Source organism: Nanorana parkeri, unplaced genomic scaffold, assembly GCF_000935625.1.
Source record: "Nanorana parkeri isolate BGI_ZX_2015 unplaced genomic scaffold, ASM93562v1 scaffold23, whole genome shotgun sequence".
NCBI classification, from domain to species: Eukaryota; Metazoa; Chordata; class Amphibia; order Anura; family Dicroglossidae; genus Nanorana; species Nanorana parkeri.
In genome coordinates this window covers 1,035,493-1,054,880 of record NW_017306291.1, presented here as the reverse complement: position 1 = coordinate 1,054,880, position 19,388 = coordinate 1,035,493, and the positions used below count along the sequence as shown (strand labels likewise).

The following is a 19,388-nucleotide window of genomic DNA, read 5'->3' as shown; positions in this document are numbered from 1 at the left end:
CTGAAATCTTTTGTGCCGAAAACCTTCTTTTTTTTTGCTGATGCTTAAAAAAAATGAATGCACTAATTTTCCGAATCCGAAGTGAATCCGAATTGAATTGCATGGCCTGGAGCATTATGAGCTGAGGGAACATGGGCTTCATTGGCAACAGTTGACCTGCCAGAAACCTAAACGCAATATGTTCTACTTTCAGATATTTTGACTGCTGGACTTCTGGGGTTTGGCCCAACCTTTACCTATCTCTCGTCTTCTTCTAAGTACTTAATCCCGTGTGTTATCACATCCTTTACGCCTTGTCTATGAGAGATGTGTGATTTTACGAGTCAACTCTTGTCTCCTGGGGGGTGTAAAATATATCTCTCTATGTATGTGTGTGGGATTATGAAGAATGCACGGATCTGATGAGAGAACAATGTATCCTCTTGATGAAGCCTAGATTCTGGACAACGCCCCTAACATCATTTCCAGACATCCAGGAACCTTCACGTGTCACTAATGGATCATTTTCTCTTATTGCGTTAATCCTCGCGCAGCCGAATGGACCGGCAACATGTCACGTGTTCTTCCAGGCCTTCCTGGTAGAGTGTGAGCTGAGGTGAGAGAGGAGCAGAGGCGTGCCAGATGCTGTTTCTAGAAAAAAAAGTCCCTCTTTTATCGTGTTCATTATGTATCACCATTTTGTCTTCATTAGCCTCAGAAATAATACGTGCTAGATGCACTGGATTTCTCTGTGTTCCAACTTTTATATCGGGGTTTTCTGTGTGTTTTTTGGGTATATTCCAGGTATAGGATTTGCCTTCATCCTTTGCAGCCTTTAGCTCTCCAACTGTGGTGGAATTGCAGATCCTTGCCAGTGGCTGGTGGCGGTCTGGGACCACAGGTTGCCAAAGTCTCATTTGCATTATGTTTGGGAAAATTGAATTGCCCGCACAAATCTGGCCCCCTCTTCCTCCCCGCTATACTTACCTTTCACCGAACTGTCCTTCCTGTCCGCCAGTACGGGTGTACTATCTGTACCTGTGCCATGTATTCTGAATTTTGCTCGCAAATTGCAAGCATGCGTTGGTCAGCACGGTCACCTGACCGCGCTGACCACTGAGAAGCACTTCTTAGCACTGATAAATACGGTTTTAGTTAAAATAATGTTTTGGTATCGGGACAAGTAGATCGGGCCCCCGCTTTTAGTAGTTTTTTGTTTTGTTTAATTTCCACACCCCTGCAGGTGTATGTGGCCAGCCTACGTGCTGCAAAAGGTTTGGGAGCCGCACTAATCGTGATTGGAGTATTTAAAAAAAGAAATCCTAAATGTTGTACATCTCCCGGAGTACCTATAAATCTATTAAAAAATAAAGAAAAATACGGCACTTCCAGCCATACTAACTACTTAGAGAAGGCACAGAACGTTCCCAGGCTGGCATAGTTGTTAGAATGCAGGCCGCAAATGCACGGTAATAGTAATAGTTTATACAATTTAAATTACAACTTGGCTCGGATAGTTGTGGTTCCTTTAAAGCAGTGTTACTCAACCTGTGTAAGCTCAGAACCCACATTTGTCCTTGATCATTTAGTTGTGACCCAAGTTGCACTGCAATGGAACGCATGGCATTGTGGTACAGTGCGTTCCCATGCGGGCGATAGGAAAGTGCGTGGGAGATGTGTTTTTGGTGCCATTCAAATAAATGGCAAAGGCGATTGTGTGGTACCGTGCGTTAATCGCACGGGACTATGAGATTAACGCACTGTACTAGTGTGGATGGGCCCTCAAAAACACTGGCAGTCATACACAACCACAGACACAATTTCACACACACACATATACACAGTCTAAAAAAATGTTTTAATTTTTTTTAAATCCACCCAGTCTCCCTACCTTATGAGATCTGGAGTGGATCCTCGGCCTGGGGTGCAGTGAGGGCTGCTGTGCTGTGACGGAGCTCCATCCATATGTGCATCCACTTGTAGCACCCTGTAGAGGTGGCGGGAGCCAGAACTTGATGTCACTCCGGTTCAGACACCTACAGGACACACGAGGGAGCTGTAAGCAATGCAGGTATGGATGGAGCTCCCTCGCGGCCATAGCCCTAGCGTACCCCACCTCAAGCTGACACTCGGCACAGCAGATTTTGAATTGTTGCTCGGTGCGAGAACTGAGCAGAGCTGTGCCAGGGGGAGGCTGAGGAGCCTCTCGCCTAAAGAAGTGGAAGACACGTGGTGACCCACTGAACTCGGGGTCGCGCCCCAGTTTTGGGTCACGACCCACCAATTGAGAACCAAGGCTTTAAAGTATAGCTAAAGGCAAACGTGTGTTTTTTTTGTTTTTTTATTTTTTTAATTTATTATAATTATTATATTTTAATTTTGGATAACATAGGGAAGGGAAATCTCTGCAATGTAAAAGAAAGCCCAATTGTTACAACAAGTTTCACCTTTAAAAGATTTTTCCCTTTATTACAGTTCCTGTGAAAGCTCACAATTTTGGGTTTTCCGTCCTATTCTCTTCCATTGAGATGGTGATCAGGATAAACAGTGACTCTCCACAGGGGGTACAGAGGCATCAATAAAAACCTGACAAAGACTCTACCAACCCCAGTGTGCGATTCTAAAATAATAAAAAAAAACTGTCCAACGCTATACATTGTAACATGGATGGTAATATTGAGCACTTGGTTATGTATTAAAGCTGATAGGTCTTGTTTAACCTGAAAATCCATGTAACGTTGTTATTTTACCTTCCTCACTCACGGGGCACATATTAATTCCTCCAGAGGGTGGATAACACGGAATACATGGCTGGATTGTGAGTTGCTTATTAGTGAAACAAGCCTGGAAGTGATTAGGCCTCACAATGTGCTGGAGGGCCCACATAGTGTGCCGCTGGCCAAAGCATGTGGTACGGTTTAGTATGTGGCTGGTCTGGCTTTCATTGCGGCATAGGGTGTATGGCGGTCATATAGGTCTTCCTGCATGTGGCCCGCAGCTTATAGTGATGCATTTACTGTTTACAATTGTCACGGGTCAGGTCATATATGAGCATTGGCCAAACAATTCAGGTTTATGTGCTTTGCGGGGACTGGAACATCTTCAGCGTGGGGCTGTCACCGCATTGAGGAGCGTCTGGTGGGTTTTCCTTCTTAATTCCGTCGTGATTGCTTTCTGGCAGATCTGGAACTATAGTAGAATTGGATCTATTTGATCATTAAATACAGTGATACAATACATGAGATGTGAGTGTTGTAGGATATCATTGTACAAACATTTTCCTTGGGTTTGGATGCCCGGAAATACTTATTGCCAGGGTTCTACTGTGCAGACTAGTTATCCTGATCTGCATTAGCTGTAATAGGGGGATTGCGCAACATACACTGAGTATCGGATGTGCATGGTGGGTGAATGCAGGGTCTTAACCTAAATATTAACTTATGAAAGATCGGACTGCTTTGTATATGGTTGGCATAAAAGCAATTTAGATCTGGCTGGCTTCTGGTAAGATGAATTTGCTTCTTGCATCAATCTGCGTCTCCAGTGGAGAGATAGTCTCATGAGATTTTGGCAGTTCCTCCCAACTGCTGCAACCATTACAAAGTAATTCCATTGTTACTGGCTCCCCCAACTCATTCTCCATGTCATAGAAAAGAACAATATCTCCCAGCTATAAGAGAATCATACCTTTTGGTATGTATGGCTTTCTATGAGCTGATGAAGACCCAAGGTTCTATGGGGGAGATCTAATCAGCGGAGACTTCACAACATATAAGAAGCTGTTTAGTGTTTTTTTTGTTTGTTTTCTTTTTGTAAGTCACTGACTGGATTCAGGCAATCAATTCAATAGTCCTCATCTGCATATTTGCTCTAGTTCAGGGACTGCAGCCAGAGTGGTCAGTAGGACAACCAGACATCTAGCATTTTTCGGAAGGAGAGGTCGGTAATGGCTGCCTCCATTATTCTCTGATGGGTTTATTCTAAATATATACAGTTTAGACCTACAGCTACTTTGTGCATTATGTTCTCACTCCTTTGCAGAATCTTATTTCTGCACACAGGGCAAATTGGTGCACAAAATAGTTCAAACCTAAAAAGACGACGTAATACTAATGTGCACTAAAGCTCAAAACTAGGGATGCACAGATACTGGTATTGAGTACCGATATTTTTTTTGGGTACTCGCCGATACTGAATACCGGAAGTCCCATTCACGAAGCCAAGCGTCGTGTGTGTGTGTGTGTGTAATGACTCGCCACCTGGCTTGATGATTTAGCAGGGAAGCTGTCCTCATGTTTCTCGTCACTAGGTGACGAGAAAGCATGGAGCCAGATTTCTGGCCAATCAGGAAGCTTGGGTGCTGTGTAATGACGCGCCGCCCGGCTTCCTGATTGACGATCATGAGGTGACGAGGGAGCACGAAGCCGGCTTCCCGACCAATCGGAAAGCCGGGCGCCGCATCATTAAACAGCGCCTGGCTTCCTGATTGGCCAGCTTTTGACCAATCAGGAAGCCATGCAGCTCGTCATTACACGCTGCCCGGCTGCCTGATTCACTGGGCCGGCTCCATGCTCTCTCGTCACAAGTGACGAAAGAGCTTGGAGCTGGCTTCCCGGCCAATCAGGAAGCCGGGCAGTGTTTAATGACGCACTGCCCGGCTTCCTGGTACCGGAAGTATCGGGCTAGGCATCAGAGCATTTGGCATTACAAATACTCGGCACCAATACTAGTATCGGTGCATCCCTACTCAAAACTATTAACACCAAAGCTCAACATGATCAAATGCTTTGGTGAACTAGTATATTTGTAAAATTTTTAATAAAGTCCAATAAAGTAACTAACAATCTCTACCTAATAAATGTGTAATCACAACCAACTTTACAGTATGGTAAAGCCCACCACCAAATAAACAGGAACTTGTCACATAGACCTGACCCCTTCTCAAAGTAAAGCTGACTTACACAAGGCATAGTCCTACGATCATTAAAATTTTAGATATGGTGTAGAAAGATTAGAGCCCCTGTTGGGTGATTACTGCTATTCAGGGCTCTGTTGGGGAGCTGTGACCAAAGGCTCCCATAGATTTAGAATTTAGGCCGGTTCCTGCTGAAGACCCTGCAAGCATCACCCAACTTGACAAACAACTCCCGGGTAGAAAATGATCTGTGAACAATGACTGCGTCTTACGAGATGCAGTCACTGCGTGGCAGCACTACCTGCGTCTGCCTGAACACAATAGATGGCAGAGGAGATTCCTTCATATGAACTGTTAAAGGGGATTGGAGGAATTGATTGATCTTCTCTAGTTCAGGCCGTAGGAGGAGTTCAGACCGTAAAAGATGCACGAGAGAAAATAGAGCAGTGTATGGTGGCCCTGAGGCCTCATTGTAGGCTGAAATGCGTTGGTGGTATTGTTAAGGCTTTGCTCAACTGGAATACATTTATGTTAATGCACTGTTGCCTATGTGCCAGATTTTCCCTCCCTTTGTGTCCTGTTGATAATGGTGTCACCAGACAGAAAGGGAGGGATCACCGGGAGCGGAGACGGGAAGTGGGGGATCACCGGGAACGGAGACGAGAGGCGAGGGGATCACCGGGAACGGAGGCAAGGGGATCACCGGGAACGGAGACGAGAGGCGAGGGGATCACCGGGGAGGGAGACGAGAGGTGAGGGATCACCTGGAACGGAGGTGGGAAGTGGGGGATCACCGGGAACAGAGACGGAAAGTGAGGGATCACCGGGAAAGGAGACGGGAAGTGGGGAATCACCGGGAAGGGAGAAGAGAGGTGAGGGGATCACCTGGAACAGAGACGAGAGGTGGGGGATCACCTGGAACGGAGGTGGGAAGTGGGGGATCACCGGGAACAGAGACGGAAAGTGAGGGATCACCGGGAAAGGAGACAGGAAGTGGGGGATCACCGGGAACGGAGACGAGAGGTGAGGGGATCACCTGGAACGGAGACGAGAGGTGAGGGATCACCGGGGACGGAGACAGGAAGTGGGGAATCACCGGGAAGGGAGACGAGAGGTGAGGGGAGCAACTGGAACGGAGACGAGAGGTGAGGGATCACCGGGAACGGAGACGGAAAGTGAGGGATCACCGGGAAAGGAGACGAGAGGTGAGGGATCACCGGGAACGGAGACGAGAGGTGAGGAGATCACCTCGAACGGAGACGAGAGGTGAGGGATCAGCGGGAACGGAGACGGGAAGTGGGGGATCACCTGGAACGGAGACGGAAAGTGAGGGGATCACCGGGAAAGGAGACGAGGTGAGGGGATCACCGGGGAGGGAGACGAGAGGTGAGGGGATCACCTGGAACGGAGGTGAGGGATCAGCGGGAACGGAGACGGGAAGTGGGGGATCACCTGGAACGGAGACGGAAAGTGAGGGGATCACCGGGAAAGGAGACGAGGTGAGGGGATCACCGGGGAGGGAGACGAGAGGTGAGGGGATCACCTGGAACGGAGACGAGAGGTGAGGGATCACTGGGAACGGAGACGGGAAGTGGGGGAGCACCTGGAACGGAGGCGTGAAGTGGGGGATCACCGGGAACGGAGACGGAAAGTGGGGCATCACCGGGAAGGGAGACGAGGTGAGGGGATCACCGGGAAGGGAGACGGAAAGTGAGGGATCACCGGGAAGGGAGACGAGAGGTGAGGGGATCACCGGGAAGGGAGACGAGAGGTGAGGGGATCACCGGGAAGGGAGACGAGAGGTGAGGGGATCACCGGGAAGGGAGACGAGAGGTGAGGGGATCACTGGGAACGGAGACGAGAGGTGAGGGATCACCGGGAACGGAGACGGGAAGTGGGGGAGCACCTGGAACAGAGGCGGGAAGTGGGGGATCACCGGGAAAGGAACCATAAAAAAAAAAAAATTATTTGGTGTGTATTTCCTCACTTTCTGTCTTCTGAAGCTATTGTCACCATGACAATTAGGTTAATTCTTTCTACCGGAACGCCAGATTGAGGTTAGGTTTAGCCGGGGTTCTAATCCTTCCCTCTCTGTCCAAATTAAAAAAAAAATATGCTCGGGTATTCTAAAGATTGTTGACGTCTCTCAAACAGACTTCTTGGGAATAACTTTTTCCCATTAGACACAACGTTGTCTAGTTTGTTTAAAAGAACAAATAAACCAAACTTTATTTGTTGAGTGCACCCATCTACCTACCTCTGTGCCTTTCAGAGGCATTTGTTGCTGTCATGTTAAAGCTGAACTCCGGGATAAACAAATAAATACAAGAGCCGTGTGCATTCTTCTGTGAATCTTGGTGTGCTTTGTGTATTTCTTCCAGATCTGTGCAGTAATCCAGTGGGAGACTTTGGCTTTGTGCAAGACCGGTCACTGCTGCTCTCTTGTGCAGGGTGACTGGTCTAGTCTCCACCCCTCCTGTAGTTTTCTGGGCCCCTCCCACAGCTGAGTGGATTTCTATCCCTGGTGGCTATTGAGGAATATATTTCGATGAACGTTTTTGTGCCCGGATCTTTAATGGTTGTGCAGTGAAGGGGCTTCTTTCTTTTGGTAAGAGCAGATCTGGGAGAGTTTCCTTTCTGCTGGGATCTGTGGGTGCAAGGAGGACAGAGGGGAGCGCGCAGATCCGGTGGAAATCCTTCGGAGAGTTCCTTCCGTGTTTTCCATGCGGCTGGCTGGGAAGCTGGTGGGGGGAGGATTGTTACAACACAAAAGTTGTTAGTGAAATCCGAACCATCTGGCTGCGGATCAGGAATGCTGTGTAACTGCATTCCTTGTGACAGCTTTTCACCAAGATTTACCACGTGTGCCTGTCTGGTATGAGGCCAGGGAACAGCCGAGCAGTGTTTGTACATGTCATAGTTTCTCATTCAGAGGTTAGCGCAGGCCGGCGGTCACAAGACAACCTTTGAGTCAGCACATTTTTATGTCTTTACTTAGATACTTTGTGCTTTGTTATTATCCGTGTGTATACCCGGCGTTATTATCCGTGTACCATGTATACCCGGCGTTATCATCTGTGTACCATGTATACCCGGCGTTATTATCTGTATACCATGTATACCCGGCGTTTATTATATTTGTACCATGTATACCCGTTGTTTTATTATCCGTGTACCATGTATACCCGGCGTTATTATCTGTGTACCATGTATACCCGGCGTTTATTATCTGTGTACCCTGTATACCCGGCGCTTATTATCCGTGTACTATGTATACCGGCGCTTATTATCCGTGTAACATGTATACCCGGTGTTGTTATCCGTGTAACATGTATACCCGGTGTTATTATCCGTGTACCATGTATACCCGGTGTTATCGGTGTACCATGTATAGCCGATGTTATTATCCGTGTAACGTGTATACCTGCCGTTGTTATTCGTGTGCCATGATACACAATCATTTTTTTTTCTTACACGTTTTCCAATTTTTTTTCTCTCCTGCTACTTAAAGTGACATTAAAGTCAAGCTTGTTTTCCCCCTTCCCAATCCTGCTGCAGGGACTTACCTTAAATGATGTCTCTTAATCCGATCTTCTTGTTTACCGTCCTTTTTAGCTGTCCCTCCAGCGCTGGTGCGGGTTTTCTGATCCAGCGCTGACTCCTCTGTCCTCCTCCTTCTCTGATGTCCCACGGTGTCTGTGCGGGTGCACATTGCTCAATATACTTAACTTGTGTCTCTCCTCGTCTCCCAATCGAACATCTGAACTGCGCATGCGCCCTCCCCAACATCGTTTGCGGCCGCCCAAGACTCAGATGTTCGGATGGAAGCGCGCGGCGGAGACACAGGTAAGTTTAAACCCTTTTTTAAAAGGTGTTGTCTGTCCAGTTATTTTTCCTCCACTTTGCAATAGGGGATGGAATGACCGGACCCCATGTCGGTCTATGGGAAATCAAATGTAAACAGGCATGTGTCCCTTTACATTCGATTACCCCCGATCCGGCATGATCGGGTCTGTCAAAATGGGGGCACTGTTCCATTTGCTTTTCTGGACTTTGCTGGAATTGGGGGTAACAACGTGTAAATGGACACCCGTCCGTTTAGACCCAGCTGCACTTAGACTAGCAATGGGTATCCCATCAGGTCCACCTGAAAAACTGACAGGCGGTACCAATTGCATGAAAGGGGCCTAGACTAGGCGTTATCCCAATTTCGGCTGCAAAAGTGGAAATACACTTTTATAAATCAATCTTAACTGCTGAACCTTTTAGATTGTAAGCCCTCAGGGGCAGGGCCCTCCTTACCATCTTGTCTTGAATTGTATTGTGATTGTAATGTCTTCCTTATATTGTAAAGCGCTGCGCAAACTGTTATAAATCCTGTATAATAACAATAACTTAAAAATATGCTTAACCAATCACACCGCTCAAATGTGAACATATGCCCTCACTCTGAGCAAGCCGCTCAGAGAACGAGAACACTTTGCTGCTCATTGCCATATATTTGCTGTTATTGGGATAAGCGGTACAAAGTGTATAATAGGCTTTTAACACGCACAAGCTTAACCATGTATGTTTGTCGGTTCCAATTCCCGGTGCAGGTACATTTTACACATTGGTTTCATTTTTGTTAGCGTTTTATTTTTCTCATCCAGAAATCATTTTATTTTCTCTCTCCCAGTGTAAGTGAATTACACTAGACAATCTCCCGTGTCTTAATAGATCGCTGAAAAGTATATAGACTTCTTGCATTAGCCGCTGAAGGCCCCATTTACCTTCGGGGACTGGAAGTTGGACGCTGGTCAAGTTGCGCGGAATTATGTTGGCTATTAAAGTAGTCAGAAATCTGCTGCTGCCGTTTCTGGCACGACCACAATAGCCCATTCTGGGAGGCACAGCACACACATTATGACTTAAAGCTGATTTTCTTCATAATCCAACATATTGAAGCTTATTTAAAGTGGCAGTACCAGCTCAACACCCTCCTGCCATCCTTGCTTTAAAGGGCACTTCTCGCTTTTAATTATAATGGAAGGGCTGGTGGAAGGTGCCCGGGGTGGCAAACATTTTCAAGGGGCCTTGTACAATGTGTATTTTAATTTGCTGCCTTTTGTCTAGATTTGTACTGGAGCCAAATGCTTAGAGATGCTGTTGAAATTGGCAAACTGGAAGCAAATTCTGCAGACTCGTTGTTCCTTGGATGGTAGTCCTTAGGCACGAAATAAGCCATGGCTGTAGTAATATGGAGGTGAATGACACCATTGTGGCACGGTCATCAGGAAAAGGGGACCACCATCAAACCTGTTAGTGACCAAGCTGAACCAAGAGCACACGGGACCCATTTTTCAAATATTAACCTCCACTTTTATGTTGATAACACTACAATATTGTCTACATACTTGTGTATGTCCAACCAAATGTTGTTTTTGGATATAGTGGGGAAAGGTTAGAACCCCTTTTGAGGATTTTCTGCCATTTCTTAGAGAGATTTACTCCATTCTGCATTCATTGCTGTATAATTTTACACTTTTCATTTCACTATATTGCACACCACACTTTTTTTTTCTTTTTTACTTCCACCGCTCCAAGCTTGCTGCATTCTCAATACAAAGTAGAAGTCCCATCACTGGAACCATTTTTTAAAATGTATTTTTTATCCGATTAACCGATTAATCGAACTTAATAATCGGCTAACTAATCGATTTTGAAAATAATCGTTAGCTGCTGCTCTACTCCTGACTATAGCTAGATTGTGCACCATTTAGGCTCCATTCACACATAGCAGTAGAGTTGTCCGCACGCAGAACGAAAACGCGCAAACTTTAACGTGTGTATTCTGCAGGTTTGCAGCTATTAACATAGCCAAAACGTGTGGAATCCGCCATAAAGCCGTGGTTGTACTATTTTGCGCGACGCGTGGTTTTGTATCGCACAGCCGACGCAAAAGTCTGAACAATGCACATTAACATGCATTGTTTTTTTTTTCAGTTAGAGCGGTTCCATGCGTGTTCATGCGGCCAAATATGCGCGGAAAACTGTTCTGTGTGAAAGGAGCCTCAGGTCAGCAAGGGAGGGATGGCAATGGTAGCAGGTAAGGGTTACATTTGTCATCCTGTTGCTGGTAATTTTTTATCCAGCGACTGGATCACTAGTCTGCTTTGGGTCTTAGACCGGCCAGCTTTCGGTCTGCTGTGTAGGTGGACAATGGACACCACAGTGGCTTAGTGGTTAGCACTAGTGATGAGCTGGGGCTTGATTCAAACCCAGTTCAGCCAAGCCCACGCAAAACCGACCAACTAACCCCCCCTTCTGATCCAAGCAGTTGCGGCAGGGGCATTCTTTGCCCCTTTCTGACGTAGCTGCTGGGTGCAGTATGCACATGCCGCATCTGATCGGGTCGGCAAACTGGTCACAGTTTTACGTAGGCTTGGGTGAACTGGATTTGCTCCAAGCCCATCGACATTATTACTTGACACTGATGCTTTGTAGTACTGGTGTTTGCCTTTAATCCCTACCAGTGACATTATCTTTGTGGAATTTGTATGTTCACTTTGTGTGGATTTCCTCTAGGTGCTCCGGTTTCCTCCCAGGGGGGTCAAAAACATTCTGGTTAATCAGGTTTTGATCATGTTGAACTATGTATTTTCCCTTTAATCCATCTGGGCCAGGATCTGACGCGATTGGTTCCTTGTTCTCAGTATAATGCTGTGAAATGTGCTACATTTTATAAAGGAATTGTGTAAGAATAAATACGTCCGTGCAAATTGCATCACCTGCATAAGAAACTGTATTGACATGTTGCTGTTTTCACTCTGTTCCAGGTTGGGCTCACGTGGTTTGTGCACTATATATTCCAGAGGTCCAGTTTGCAAATGTTGCCACGATGGAGCCTATTGTGTTACAGTCGGTGCCACATGAACGATACAATAAGGTAAAAATCTTCTCTTGTTAAGACTATGGTGGATGGAATGTGTTGAAGATGTTATGCTTCCAATAAATAGCTGATTTAAAGTGACACTAAATTCAGGAGTTTACTCTTAAAAATGCATTCACGTAGGGATGCACTGGTACCGATACTAGTATCGGTGCCGATGGCGAGTACTTCCGGTATCAGGCTTCCTGATTGGCCGGGAAGCCGACTTCATGCTCCCTCGTCACCTCATAACGTTATTACACAGCGCCCGGCTTCCTTATTGTCTAGAAAGCCAGCTTCATGCTTTCTCATCACCTAGGGACGAGAAGCATGGGGACGGCTTCCCTGCTAATAGGGAAGCCAGGTGGCGAGTCTTTACACGCTGCCAGGCTTCCCAGCTAATCAGGAAGCCAGGTGGCGAGTGATTACAACCTCCCTGGCTTCCTGAATGGGAATCAGTTACTCGGTATCGGCGAGAACCGAAAAAAAAATATCGGTGCTCGATACCGAAAAACGGGTATCGGTCCATCCCTACAGTCAAGTACCTGAACTGATAACAAAAATGTACCTTATTTGTGTGTCACTCGGCTGTAGATCCTCACACTGTGAAATCATGGTGGGATCGGCAGACCAGGAGTCTCCTGGCCTATCCATCAGACAATGCAATTACAATGGGTACCCCCCCAGGTTCACTCACTACAGCAAGCGGCACCATTAATTATGTCACCGCTCATTAAACGTGAACTTCCGAGGGGATATTACAAAATTGGTGGCCAGAAGAATAGCGGACTTAAGGTGGCCATACGCTGTTATAATTTTCTTTTGTTCAATCTGCAGGCTGAACAAAAGAAATATATCAGATTCTTCCATACACGCTGAACAGTATGGACGGACAAACTCCTGCTAGGTTGTTGCATTGCTAAACAGTGATGGCAGCCCATTGGGCAGCCAAAAATTTTCCATCCGGCTCTGTTTTTCTGATCGAAGGATGCTGGACCGAAAAGTGGTGACTGGTCCACCCACTGAACAAATGTTGGCCAGTTTATCAAGTCAAAATAGGTGCAGTGTATGGCCAGCTTTAGCGGCCACTGGTCTTACTACATATAAATAAATGGGACAGAAGCATTTCAAATGAATCAGTCAAGGGGTGATTTCTCAGTGCCTAGTTACCTAAATACAAAACTATATTGACTAAAAATAGATGGGGCTTTCAAGGTGACTACTGATACAAAAATCAATTCTTTGAGAATATTTCTGCCCAGAGTTCAGCTTAACTTAAGTTGTCCTAATTCTGCACTTTTTACCTAATGCTTGTTTTATTTAGCTTTACTCTGTGAAAGGAGTCTTGGAGTTAAAGTGACACTAAACTCAGGAATTAAATATCTACTCAAGTACCTTTAAAGGAGAACTATGGGGTTAAGGCTTTTCCCCATAGTTTTCCTTAGGGTAACGGGAGGACACAAACTAGCGTCCTCCCGTCACCCTAGGCTCAGTATACCGCGAGCTGTAGCCCGCGGTATACTGAGACGCCGCAGTTACTAAGACGCTGAAGCTGATCCCGACAATTATGTCTGGATCCGCCCAGGTGAGTGACTGACAGCTGGCTCTGCCTATCTAGAGGCAGAGCCAGCTGTACCCGCCCCCTGTCCGTTCCGCCAGTAAGCGCTGGCGGATCGGAGCGGGGAGGGGGGAATCCAGCCCCTCCCCTGTCACAGCAGAGAGCCGTGACAGGATCGAGAGGTGAGCGAACGCCGGTATGTGTTCGCTCACCTCCCGATCTACAGTCTCATTGTCACAGGTCGGCTAGAACTATGAGGTGAGTGAAAAGCACTCACCTCATAGTTCTCCTTTAACTATTAACAAAAATTGTACATTATTTGTGTATCACTCGGCTGTAGATCCTCAAATCATCTCTGAATTGGTGCTGACACTGTCCTTCCTTCTAGAGGGGGGCTACTTTTGTTCCCCATGGTCTCTGTGTGTGTTGCAAAGTAGCCACCGCTCCAAGCTCACTCCTGCGATGGACTACAATCTCATGTTTAGTTTACTCATTTGTATTGTGATTGAAGTCCATCAGGGGGGCGAGCTGGGAGTGTCAAATACAATTTGTTCACTGCACACGTATGACAACCTAAAAAAAAACCTTTCTCTTAAGATATAGATAGATATATGTATTAGAGGTGCAACTAAATGAAAATTTTAAAACCGAAATATAAAAAAGTCAGGCGGAAACCAAAAATGTTTTTTATTTTAAATTTTTCAATTTTTTTAAAAATATTTTATTTTTATAAACGTATTAATGTTTTAATACTTGTATTCATTTTTTAATAAATATTTGTATTTTTTGACTTTGCTTTTAGAGACTTTGGGGAAATATTAGGGGTCTACACAGACCCCTGATATTTCCCTTTTTAAAATAGAATGAACAGGAATCCTCTATACTGAGTGTTCCTGTTCATTCATAACATGAGGACAGAGTGTGTTTACTATATCCACAATCATGAATGGGCAGGAGGTGATGTAGATTCATTCATAATTGAGGATATAGTAAACATACTATGTCCTCAATTATCTCCAAACACTCACTGATCACTGATTGCCGAGTGTTTGTACCGCTCTTGCCGAGTGTTTGTACCGCGGCGCTCTCCTTCCTGACAGCGGTCACAGGAGGCTGAGAGAGGGGTGCAGGGAGGAGAGCTCCGCCTCCTGTGACATCGCTGGCTGTCTCCGCCCACACTGCTCTCCTCTAATATGTGACATGAGGCTGAGCGGGGAGGAGAGACGCCAGCCGCTCACAGCGCTCTCCTCCTGCAGCGCTTGGTCGGCTGTCACAGTTTCACTCCTCACTGCTGGGACACAGCAGCACCCAGCGGGGAGGAGAGAAAGAACGGATGCACCGCTATATCGGCAAGAAAACGGCACTTTTGGCATTTCGCGAAAAGTGCAATTTTCAGTTGATATGTTTCGGCGGCCAATACATCGGTGCATCCCTAATAAATATATTTATTTTTCTCTTCTTTTTTTAAATGTTGGCCCAACTTACTGCTTGGAACTGCATTGGCTGTAGTTTTAAGTTTATCCAGAACACACAGAAGCAGGGAGACGTGGAGACGAGCTTCATTTCCTACAACAAGCCCAAAACATTATAAAACATTCTCTTCCAAAAAGCGATCAAAACACATAAAGCAGGCACAGGTCCATGGCTACCGATTGCATGCATATTGCTGAGTCCTGCGTCTTTCCTGGAGTTCTCATTGGCTTCTGTGTAATGAATGAACGTTTCACACATGCTGCGTTGAGGTTTACAGGAAATCCAACAGTAATACAGCATAAAATATAAACATGTGTCTATTTAATACTACATAACTTTAACTGGTCACTGGCCTTCCTGCTTTGTGCTGTCCTGTGGGACAAGGTGAGGGATTGAGGAGTCTTGTTTTTTACATTACAGACTTCGTTGAGTTTTCATTGACACCATGGCTTGAGTTCTGTGCTGCAAGTGTCAGGGGGCCGGAGACTCGGTGCTGCTTGTGTTAATATAATTACATTGCAGATCAGACATCTGAAGGAGCTGCTCGCGGAGTGCTGTTGGCAGTTCTAGGCGCACTCCACTCTATATAACACAGCATTTCGGAACTAAATGTAGTTTTATGCCGCTATGCTGATTTTTTTTTTTTTTTTATGCTTGGGAGGAAAAAAATTCTGACTTGTCCAGAAATATCACAGGTCATAAAGCACACTGCTGTTTTACACTTTATACGACATGGAGCATTCTGGAAACATTCTTAGGGAATTATAACCGGTTTCAATGTAGAAAACAGTTGTGAGCACTGAATAGGTAATTTGTAAGTGGCAGGATGTCCTGGAGTGTGGACAGGTTGGTGGTTGTATTTTTTTTCCCGGGTCTTCCAAGTACTTGTGGGTTGTGGTTGGAACACAGGAAAATAGCAATAGAGGTTGATAATAAAGCGCTTTTCCACTTGTAGACTGAACGTGGAAAGCCTTTCCATGGGGTTCTCTCTGTTCGGAAACCTTTAACTCTCCTTTCTATTAGCTCAAAGACTGCTACAGCTCAGCCGAAACGGCTGGGATGCTCGACTTTTGGGCGGAATGTCCAACTTTTTGTAGCCCTGCTGTCAACATCCAGCTTAACAAGTCAGTTGTTCAATCCAAGTACTTTTGCTGCAGAATGTGATCTACTGTATATTGATGAGGGGGCAGCCCCGGATGCGGACAGAGGGGGCAGCCCCGGATGCGGACAGAGGGGGCAGCCCCGGACGTGGACAGTTAGAGCCAAGGGACCCCTCATTCCTAGCTGCGTGTAACTGCTTGATGTGCAGTAACATGCAGACAGTGGCAGCTCCTGTTGGCCTGTCATTGATTTGTACAGGTTTCCTGGCCGTGGCTGATTGCATACACCAGTGATCCCAGCTGCAGAAATGCGCTGATATTTGGTGCTATACGGCCCTAATCACCTTTGCGAATGATGCCTTACACTCGGTTAATGCTCAGGAAGTCACCGTGCAACCATCATAGGCTGTGTTGTTCTATCTCGATGATTTCATTGTGTAGAGCCAGAGAAGAAACGGAACCCCCTGTGACCATCGCTATTAGTTTAAAGGATTTTTCTACAGCTCATGGAATGCTTCCGGAGTCTTCTAACCAACCTGTGTTATAACAAAGAGGAGTCACCACCTCTCACAGCTAGACTCTCATCCCGCTGCTGTTATTTCTTGGTGGCGGATGTTTGCATCGGTGGATGGTGTTATATGGGTCTATTCAGGAAAGCAGCACAGACTGTATTTGTAATGTTTAAAGTGCAGCAAATCATAGCAGCAAGTCAGAAATTGCCAGCTAATGTGATTCCAGTGTAAGAAAATGTGGCTGGTATGGGTTTCAGCTCGGCACACTCTATAAGGAGTCATTCACACTAGCATATGCAGACAATGCTCGGGTACAACACACGCCCACTGGAGTGCATTTTGTGTAGAGTAAGGATAGACAAATGTATATGGAATTCAGGAGCCAGTCTGTCCAATCCAGGAGCCAGCAGGATTTATTTAGCAGCCAGCTCCATTGACAATAGCCAGAGAAAACGGCAGAGGTTGGTGCCAGCTGTAATTTTTAAGGAGCATTGGCTACCTGGTTTCTGGGATTGGTCCAGCTCTGTTGTAATGCATTGCACTGTTTACGTTTTCTTACAATGTAAGTGATATGTCAGAAAATTTCATTCAACTCTGCACGGCAGCGCGTTGCAATGCTTTAACATGCATTGTCGTGCATTGCAGTACACATAAATAATGGTAACAGGGCACATCGAAAACAGTTGGTTTCTGTGAGCCTGCGTTGATCAATGCCGATCAGCTCACCCAGTGTGATTGACCCCTAATTTGCTCGGGCTATGGACCCGCTGATCGCCTATATGTGAAACACCCGGTAACGGGTGTGTTTTAATCGTCGGGTCTTTACTGCCCGTGCGTGCCCGCTAGGGGGCGCGCGCGAGCAGAAAAATTGCCGTCTGGAGACGGCAACCCGCAGATGTAGCAGTGCCATCCGTCCGTTTTTTTTACTACGGGCGAACGGCAAGAGGTTAATACTTGGTATGGTAGCCTAACAAGATGAGTGACTTTTTTCATAGAGCCTTTTGGGACTATTCACACAATGGGTCCATTCGCACAAGCCACTCTGTGGTGCCCACTGCGGGTCCAGTGCTGAAAAAAGTAAGGCACGCTGTGCTTTTTTTTCAGGGCACACCACTGCGTTCCCAATGCAACACGGGGGTTTGATAAGATTCCATTCGTGAACTGGCAGATTGCCTCGACTTGGGTTGGGGCTGCACTGGAAACAACTGCTAGCACAGCCCCAACGCATGTGGTGTGAATGGGCCCTTATTTGTTTTAATACGCATGTGGTACGAATGGGCACGTTCAATGTTGCATGCACACGTCAACACACACACACAGAACAGTGTAAATCCAGCCGTCAGGCTCTGTACCACTGCTGCACCCCTTGTCTGCATTCTGGGCTTCTGGATAACATTGCCACATTGGTGATTCAGCTTGCATAGGCCGTAAATAACGCGATTTGTGTGAAGCGGTATCTGTAAAGTAAATAATGAAAATGTATTATTTTGCAGCTTGAACAAGGCTTTAATTTTATCCCCGATGCCCATCAATTTATGTCTGTATCGGTGTCTGCTCCGGATTACTGTTCCCATGAGTGACTGTGACAAATAAGACAGCGCGTAATCCTTTCTATTCCCCTTTCATAATAAAGAAAAATCTTGCATTTCCTATCGATCTGCCCGCCACATAATTGTGTGTGCATGCACATATGTGCTTATTGCATGAAAGATCTTGCGCTAAAGCCGTTTATTAAAATTCCATATGCCGGAGCCACTGTTTCTGGGCCCTCTGGTCTTATTGCCGCTAATCTGAAGCTGGAGCAGACAGCAACAGGAAATGAGGGAATCTTGACTGCAGACACGGAAGAGCCTTCTCTCCCCTTTGATGTGTGCAGGAAAATGCATGGATTGTCATTGACAAATAAACCTGCCCAAATCACAGGCACAGACCTCAGACACAAAGAATTCACCTCCCTGCAAATAAACCCGGGGACCTCGGAGCTGGGACAGAACAATAGACGGACGCGGAGAGTCTTTTAACCCTGAAATGGCATTGTACTGTGTGTGTGTTATACTGCCAGCATCAGCCAGCCATCGTTCCGTAGTTTTTGTAAACCCCAACCAGGAATTGCTCTTATTTGTGCTCATTTGGTCGGTTGAATATACCAAGGGGCCGTTCACACCATATGTGTTGGGCTGCCTTGGACAACCTTGCTCAGCACAGTTCTAACGTGTAGACAAGGCAATTTGCTGTATGTTGTAATAGTTAATTTCACACCGATGTGCATTGTCGGTGTGCGCTAAAAGGAAAAAAAAAAAAAAAAAGTATGACCTGCTGCATTTTTACACTGCAGTTTTGTTACAGACTACCATAAATGAAATGTCATTTTGAGACATTTCAATAAAGTTTTAACAAGTAAAGTAAAGAGTGTGATGTGTTTTAAAGTGACATTAACCCCTTCATGACTGAGGCCCTTTTTTCCATTTTTGCACCCATGTTATATTCCACATTTTAGGCCTGAAAATGACGTAAAACCCCCCAACATTATATATTTTCTGAATGCCAAGACCCTATAGAATAAAATGGTGGTAGTTGAAAATTTTTATGTTGCGCAATATTAGCGCAACTCCTTATTAAACCCCAAAATTTAGTGACAAATTTAATTAAATGCCCCAAAACACAACAAATTACCCATTTTTTAAATGAAATATAAAAGATGAGGTTACAACGAGTAAAACGATACCCAACATGCCCAGTTTACAGATTGCGTGCGACCGTGAAACGGCGAAAAACTGCAGTACCCCAAAAAATCAATAAAAGACACTTTAAAAGCCCCCACAGGTCATCAATTTAGAGATACCCCAAAATACTGGCCCTAGGATTATTGCTCTCACTCCGGCGTGCGCGGCGATACCCAACATGTGTATCGCGTTCGTCGTTTTCATGCGTAGGCGCACCC

General features: G+C 45.8%; 1 protein-coding gene across 1 annotated transcript in view; it reads left to right on the top strand.

Moving 5' to 3' along the window:
- Positions 1-19,388, top strand: part of MLLT10 (myeloid/lymphoid or mixed-lineage leukemia; translocated to, 10) — a 187,414-nt gene that overhangs the window by 30,051 nt on the left and 137,975 nt on the right. The window contains exon 4 of the mRNA XM_018564371.1: positions 11,713-11,822. Coding sequence (XP_018419873.1) covers positions 11,713-11,822 — 110 coding nt within the window. The remainder of the gene's footprint in view (positions 1-11,712; positions 11,823-19,388) is intronic.